The sequence below is a fragment of the Cynoglossus semilaevis genome, chromosome 9, assembly GCF_000523025.1.
Source record: "Cynoglossus semilaevis isolate Cse_v1.0 chromosome 9, Cse_v1.0, whole genome shotgun sequence".
In the NCBI taxonomy this organism is placed as follows: Eukaryota; Metazoa; Chordata; class Actinopteri; order Pleuronectiformes; family Cynoglossidae; genus Cynoglossus; species Cynoglossus semilaevis.
Window position 1 is genome coordinate 5,447,400 of NC_024315.1, and position 7,635 is coordinate 5,455,034.

The following is a 7,635-nucleotide window of genomic DNA, read 5'->3' on the forward strand; positions in this document are numbered from 1 at the left end:
CTTACATCACTCTGTAACTGATTCAAAATGTTTGACGAACTAAACGAAAAGTGAATCCAGATTCCCAGACCTCTGACAGATGTGACAACATCCGTCCCCTCGGACTCACACACGTCCTAACACACATAATCATTAGCGTGCAACACAGAACTAATTGCATGTACATTTGACCAACAGAAGGCAATAGTTCTGCATACTCCAGTCTCTGACTCATCTGCACCCACACTGCTTTCTATTTGTTGCTCTTTCTTCCATCCAGTGATTCCAGAATGTGTGTAAAAAAAAAAAAAAAAAGATGAGAATGTTAATCATTTCAAAGCACCGTTACAGTTCTCATGCACTAATCATGGGGACGTGCGATGCAAACGCATCCAAACAAATAGCCTAGCTAACACAGCAGACATGTGAGGAAACAGAGGAAGAATGTTAAGAGCTCGCAGCTAACAAAAGTAACTATGGAAACGGACGGCTCTACATTGCACTAGCTTCCCCAGCTCTCTCCAGAAATAAAAACAGTTCGGCTAAGAGCGAATCAGGTAAAGACAAAAGATCGCGGGTGAACCTATTTATAGTGAGCCTTACATAACATACATAGACCTATGTTGGCTCAGCCAAGTTTGGTGGTAAGGGGGGGGGGGGGGGGGGGGGGGGGGGGGGGCAAAGTGAGAGAAGTGAACAGTGGATGTGTTCAGTCCTGGAGGGCGTTTCAGAGAAGTGAGAGGAGAATCGACAACAATTAGTGAGGAAGACGAGCTGCTCTGATGTCGAGAGGAAACAGAAACACTATTAAAACTGCAGACAGACCTGAGCAGCTGATGATGAGAGAAGGACGGACGAGACCGCTGTCAGACCCCGGCCGACCACACGGAAGTCTGTAGAGTTCAAGAAAAGGTCATAGAAATTAATGAATTAATAAGTAACCTAGTTACTTAAACTAAACTAGCTCCAAAACACATATGATGGATTCACATTTTTCATACCAAAGGTGACCACTACGTAGCGCTGTGGTAGCAGAACTAATAATATTCAACTTTAATCTGTTGGTATAATGCATGAGCCCCCGATTTGTGGACAGGCCGATTGTTGACCCCCGCCCCGCCCCTTTATCCTCATTGTCAATTTCACAGAATTAAAGGCTCAAATGCAACGTTCCCTCTGTGATAAATCAAGAAAATATTGATGTTTATCTGCGTGATTTCCAAACGTTCAGGTCAACTTTTGTGTTAAAATGTCATCGACTCATGTCAGTTTACATCCAGTAGAAGTTTTCAGGGAGTTTTAAAAGAGAGACGGAGGAGAGAGAGGAGCTGCCGTCAGTGGTGAGAGTTTATGAACATACCAACACACATCCACAGTGAAACCTGTGTGTGAGCCTCTGTCATGCAACAGCAGAGATCACGTTTAAAAAAAAAAAAAAAGTCCAACCTGCCACCATATCTTAAATCCAAATTGAGCCATTAACATAATTATCCACTTGTACTGCTTTAATTCTAAGTAGCTCTCTATTGTGCGTGAAATGAAAGACTTATTTAAAAAAGCTTTTCTCTTCACTCTCACAGTAGCTTAATAATTAGCTCCCTCTAGCACGAGCTCCTGGAAATTACATTAACAGCAACAGTGAGTGCTGGAGTGGAGAGGAATGGCTGAGCAACATTTTCACTCTGACAAACTCTGCAGACACAATCACTTCCACTGTAAAACTGTTGGTTTATACACGGAAAAAAAAAAGAAAATCACAGCAGAGAGGGAGAAAGTTTGGGGCCGTATGCAAATGACTTCTCCCTGACTCATCTGTTTATCATGCAGTCACATTAGTTAGCTCTGCCGCTGTTTGGCCTTTATCCCAGTCTCTCTGTGAAAAATAGGGGTCTTGGGTGAGGATGGGGGGATGGACGGCGCAGTGAGAGCTTTAGTCACACAGATCATCAGCGCTCTTTAAAGAAATAAAAGCATTTTGGAAACCGCGATGCTTTGAAGCGCTGCAGATGGATCTGCGTCCTCTGTGGGGAACGACGGCAAAACGCAGCACAAAGAGGATCATCTGTGTCCACGGCCCTCGTTGCTGTTTTTGCATTAATACGTTAAAACAACGGACTGGCCCTGAAGGCATCGACACACAGGCTGCTGCAGATCTTCAAGTCCACATATATCATCATGCTAAACACTGTTGCGACTGATCTTCTGCCCTTTTTTTAAAAAACAGATAAAACAGTGAAAGTTAGTCAATTCCCTCTTATATTTACATCAAAGCAGCGCTCGCTTACAGGAAAAGTGGAAGGACATGTGCTGTAACAGACAAATGTGCTTTGACAGACACTATTTTTAGACATGCAACCTTGATACACCACGGACAAAAGCTCAGCTATACAACTTCCCATCCATCGCTCAAAGGTTGGAACCTGGTGGTTCAATGACTTGGAGCTGGTATTGGTGCTCTGAGCATCAGCGCTTTTTTTTTTTTGTAGTATTAATAGGAAGTGTATGCTCTCCTCAGTGAATATATGTCAGTGTATGTCAAAGAGTGAAAAGAATTTGCTAGCTATGTACTCTCCAAACCTTTTCATGTCGGGCTAATTAAGCCCAGAGCCCTCGGAACAACTGCGCTCCATGGAAACCGTGCAAAAAAGAAATAACCGGCGGCAGACTGACGTCAGCTCGAGGCCTTCAGACGTACCCTCCGACAAAAGGTACCAGGCTGCAGCGCTACTGACGTCAGCTCGAGGCCTTCAGACGTGCCCTCCGACAAAAGGAAGAGTACTAGGCTGCAGCGCTTAAGGTCTGAGTGCGACAAAGCTGCTGTCTTGACACAGCGTAAAAGGAAATATTCACCACATACTAACTGGTAATGGCCGCTGGTTCAGGGCTGCCACGTCTTGGCATTAGATAATGACAGCATGAATGCTGCTATACAGTCACAAAGCGTTTGAAATATCAACAACATTGAAAGAAATAATTTGTATCTGTTGCAGAGCTTGAAGGGAGATTCTGCTGATGGAGCAGAGCTACGTAGTGTTGCGTCATGTTGCTGTGGTCAGTGCTGTCAGGGTCACTGACAGGAGTCTGAGACGCTAATGAGGCAAAACGCCAAACGCTAATTCACTAAACAGAGGCAGCATGATGGGACCGATGAATTCAAAAAAAGAAAAGTTACCCAAAAATATTTAAACCATTTATTCTTTGAAAAAAAACAAAGCCAGGGGTCAGGGGGCGTTGAGATTGTCAACTATACTTCTTGAACAGAGAAGAAGGGGGCGTTGAGATTGTCAACTATACTTATTGAACAGAGAAGAAGATGACGAGGTTGATTTTAAAAAACAGACAAAACAAGAAGTTTTAAATGAAAGAAAAGTAACACGAGTGAAAATCAGGCTGTCTCATATTTTATTATTTTCTTTAAATTCATTCCTAATCAATATTCCTCCAATGTTTTCCATCATTATTTTCTTATTAACTTAATGTCAAAAAAGGAATATGACCATGTTTTTGTGTCAAATCTGGTAAAAATGTATATCGGTCCACACAGTAAAACCGTTCTCACCACTGGAGCGCCGACTTCCTTCCATGACAGCGTCAGTTTAGTTTAGGCCGACTCTTCATGGTAGTATTGTTGACTGTGGATAAAACCTGATCATGGCTTTGTATTTAGAACATCTAATTAATCAGCATCTGAGGAAACACAGAGACAATCGTCCAGCGTTAATACTGTTCAGCCATCATTAAGACCGTCAACGCTGACCAGCCGGTGAACGGGTGACTTCCTTGACCCCGGCCACTGTTGTCATTGTATTGTTCCCAGATGTACCCCGTGTCCACGTACTGTCTGTACACGTTGTTAATAATGTTAGTCCTGAGTTCCTCGTAAAGACCAGCTGCCTTTTCCTGGTACGGACCATCTACGGTTTTGTAGTGATGCAGGGCTCTGACTGCCAGGTAGTTGATGTTAATCCAAATCGGGCCCCTCCAGTAGGGGGCGTCGTGTTCTGTGTTCCGCTTCATGTACATGGGATCTGACTTGGAGAGTGAGCGCAGGCCGTACGGCGTCCACAGCTTGTCAGGGTCTCTCATCTCTCTGAAGATGTGTTCCAGTTTGGGTGAGTCAGGTTGGAGGATGTGCAGTAAAAAGGGGAACAAGCTAACGTAGCCCAGCGCATTAACGTACTGCTGCTTCGGTGCCTTGCGGACGGAACGCACGAGGCGTGTCATGGGGAACTGTGGGCGGGGTTGTCCAGGAGGGACGTAAATCTTCTCCTGCTGTAAGGACACAGCGTGTGTGTGGTTGCCAAAGTCACTGTAGGCGTGCAGGTGTTCCGCCCAGTGCAGCTCATTCAGCAGGTCGTTGTCACTGAGGATTTGGTGGGTGACTTCGTAGTCCTGGTGGGACTCACCGAGGAGCTTTGATATTCTAGCCATGATACCGGAGGCCAAGGCCATCCAGCAGTGTAAATCCACGTGTCGCTCTTCGGCCGAAGGGTGCGACGCTCGTGGGTAGTCATCCAGGCCTGACGTCAAAGTCTTGGGATTGAGGAACACATTGGTGTCCTTGTCACGTCCACGCCATCGATACGAGTTGGGCAGCGGCCCGGTTTGTGTGGTGTTGTACCACTCAAACCAGGTTTTCAGTCTGGGAAAAAGTCGCCGCAGGAAAGGCAAGGTTGGCTGGAAACTCGCCTTATCTGGGTTGTCAGACAGCTGATCAATAAGTTGCTCAAGGGCTAAAAAAAGAGTGGGTGGGTTGGCATTCTCATTCCGCTGAACAACAAACTCAGTCGGGACCTTACTACGAGCCTCATCTCCCAGAATCTGCTCACGGGGAATCCAGCCTTCGATGTTCATCAGGTCTATCCAGTGGCCCACGGCCTCCCTGGTCACCTGGGGTTCCCACCTACTGAGCAGCAGCTGATGGAAGCCCTCGTCCCAGAGGAATCCTCTTGGAAAGAAAGAGCGCGAGGGTACGGCGGTGAAAAGAGCACCCTCAGGATAGAGTACTGGGTACTCATTGTAGAGGGACTGTACCACCGACTGGCCGTGGAAGTAGCCCATTCCTCCCAGCATGTTGCTGAGAGCTGCCTTGGCAAACCTAACCTGCACCCGGGTAAAACCTTTGCCCTCGAGCCCAAAGGTTTCTTCAAACTTTACATCAAACTCTGCTTTTCTCTTCTCCAGCTCCTGGGTCATGATGGAGCCCACCAGTTGGTTAGGGCGATCATGGAAGCTTCCAGACTCAAACAGAACTTCAATCTGGAACGGCAGCTGAATGGTAACCTGGTGGAGGACAAAGTCGCTCTCTTTCCTGACATCTTTTTTCTGAGTGTTTTGGTGGTGGGGAGGCTTGTACGTGTCCACTGCTATGTAATGTCTCTTCTCACCTGACGGAGGCGTGTAGACAAACCTGTGGGTCAGGCTGTGCTTCACAATGTCAGACAGCTGCTCCAAGCCAGGAGACCTTGTCTGAAGATAATTGTAACTGTGAAGGTGCAAAACTCTCGTTAGTGGTCTCATTATTAAATCACAAATAGAAAACTTTTTAAAAAGCTTTTACCTTGCATATTTTGCACTGGATAACTCCCCAGTAACAGGCTTGCGGAAGGTTATCTTAAAGTTTCCAAGCTCTTCTGAGAAACCAGTGATGGACGCCAGGCGGGTTTTGTCCTCCACATGAGCCGTGAGTGAACCTTGTGTGTCCGCCGCTGCGTAAAACATCAGGGACACGACTGGGGCTTGAGGGGCAGAGCTCTGTTGCATTAAGGGTAAGATTTTCTTATTATTTTCAACCATCTACAGCCACAGTTATTTGGCCTGGAAAAAACAAACACACAGCCAGGACTCACATGCTGCTTGGCAGTGATCCTCCAGGTCCAGTCTCCGCCGTGATATCCTCCCATTCTTTTGACAAATTCTGTGGTGAGGGTGAAATCACTATCCCGAATTTCCTGCACGCCAAATGTTTTCCCATCATGCATCAGCCAGCCGTAGCCTTTCAAACGATCCCCTTGCTCACAGGTGTGTCTCAGATTTATATCTACATCAGGAAACTGCCGCATCCACATCATTCCTGAAGAGATATCACAATAAAAGAGAAATCATGGTATTGATATGGTATGATCTTTATCTACGACAAAACGACTTCTGATGAAAACAGAGATACTTTTATCGTCATGCAAGTAACATCATTAGAAATGATATAGCATCAAGAAAATAAAAAATTCTAAACCAGTGAACATTAAAGGCTTCATACATCATAATATTTTCATCACATGTGTCTTGCCAACCTGTCACCATAGAATTGGGACTCCTGGTCTTCATGCCAAAGTAGACCTGTGGTCTGTATGAACCCCAAAACCTCTCTGGTGACACCTTAGCACTGCTGCTGTTTGCGTCCAGGACAGGAGGAGATGGATGCAGAGTCATCACCCTCTTCGCCAAGCTGGAGCGCATGTACAGAGCATAAAAGAACCAGATGAGACTGAAAATGCAAAGGCCGATGGAGATGTTGATTAGGACTTTGCCGACATCTAATTTCTTTTTCTTCTCCTTGCGGTGAAAAGCAGGCGGCCTTTCATCTCTCCAGGGAGTTGGAGCAACATCAGTAGATATCCTCTTCCTCAGCCTGCCCATCTTGCCAATATAAAGCTGAAACAAGAAGAAACAGAATTAGGATTTGAATGGGGGAAAAAAAGGCAAAATGGGTTGATTCAATTGTTTTTAAATTACAACGTTGCTATGGTCTAACAACAACATTGTTGTAAATTACAACGTTGCTATGGTCTAACAACAAGTAAAGTAAATTCCAGGTTTAAGCTTGCAGTGACTGAAACCAAGTTGTAAATCAAACATAATCGCAACATTACAAAATAAGACATGTTGAAATGACGGCACGATGAATGGCGGACCGTGTGCAAAGTGATAAAAAATAATAATCCTAAAATATGTGATTTGAAGGTAAATTTGCCAGTACATTCAGAGAGGTTACTTCTGGGTTTTACAGTCCCATATCGAGGAAAGAAAAAAAAACACAACGGAAGACAGAGACAGTGTTGCACTTCCCCTAACGGTTGCGAATCATTGTGGATTAAATACTTTGACCGTCATACAAGTAATACATATCCTTTCCTTATTTAAAAATGACTGGCATCTGTCTTACCCTCAGTATACACGCTGTCTATGGGCGGCGGTACAAACCGGCACAGCACACGATTTACAAGATTCCACGTTAACTGAGCCATGAACCCAAAGCCAGAATGTGCTAAACTGACGGCTGTTGCTATGGAACGGAATTGCATTTTAGCAATAGCTGACGGAATTCTCTAATATGAAAATGTTCTCCAGTGAACAAGAACGTTACCTGTCAAATGAACCTGTTTTCAGCCGCCCATTCTCCGCTGCTAGCCTTGTGCTAGCCACTTCCTGCTCAGTTGTCACTTCCGCTGACGTGTGCGTTGCTCGTTGTGTTGCGTTCGTTTAATGCCGGAAAAATGGAAATTACGGATAACCATAGTTTTTGTGTTGTATTGTGTGTTTACACCGAAGTTTCGACCGAAATTGAAAACCTAACTGACGACAAACGTGAAGCGTAAGAGACACAAAACACAAAAAAGACACAAACCCAAAGAGACACAAAACACAAAAAAGACACAC

General features: G+C 45.0%; 1 protein-coding gene across 1 annotated transcript; it reads right to left on the minus strand.

Moving 5' to 3' along the window:
• Positions 1-3,495: 3,495 nt before the first annotated feature.
• mogs (mannosyl-oligosaccharide glucosidase) lies at positions 3,496-7,573 on the minus strand. The gene is made up of 5 exons (XM_008316696.3): positions 7,343-7,573; positions 6,270-6,630; positions 5,829-6,052; positions 5,540-5,733; positions 3,496-5,464 (listed from the first exon to the last, which is right to left on the minus strand). Exons 2-5 carry the CDS (start codon positions 6,613-6,615, stop codon positions 3,697-3,699), a joined length of 2,532 nt encoding a protein of 843 aa, XP_008314918.1. The 5' UTR covers positions 6,616-6,630; positions 7,343-7,573; the 3' UTR covers positions 3,496-3,696.
• Between the last annotated feature and the right edge of the window lie 62 nt (positions 7,574-7,635).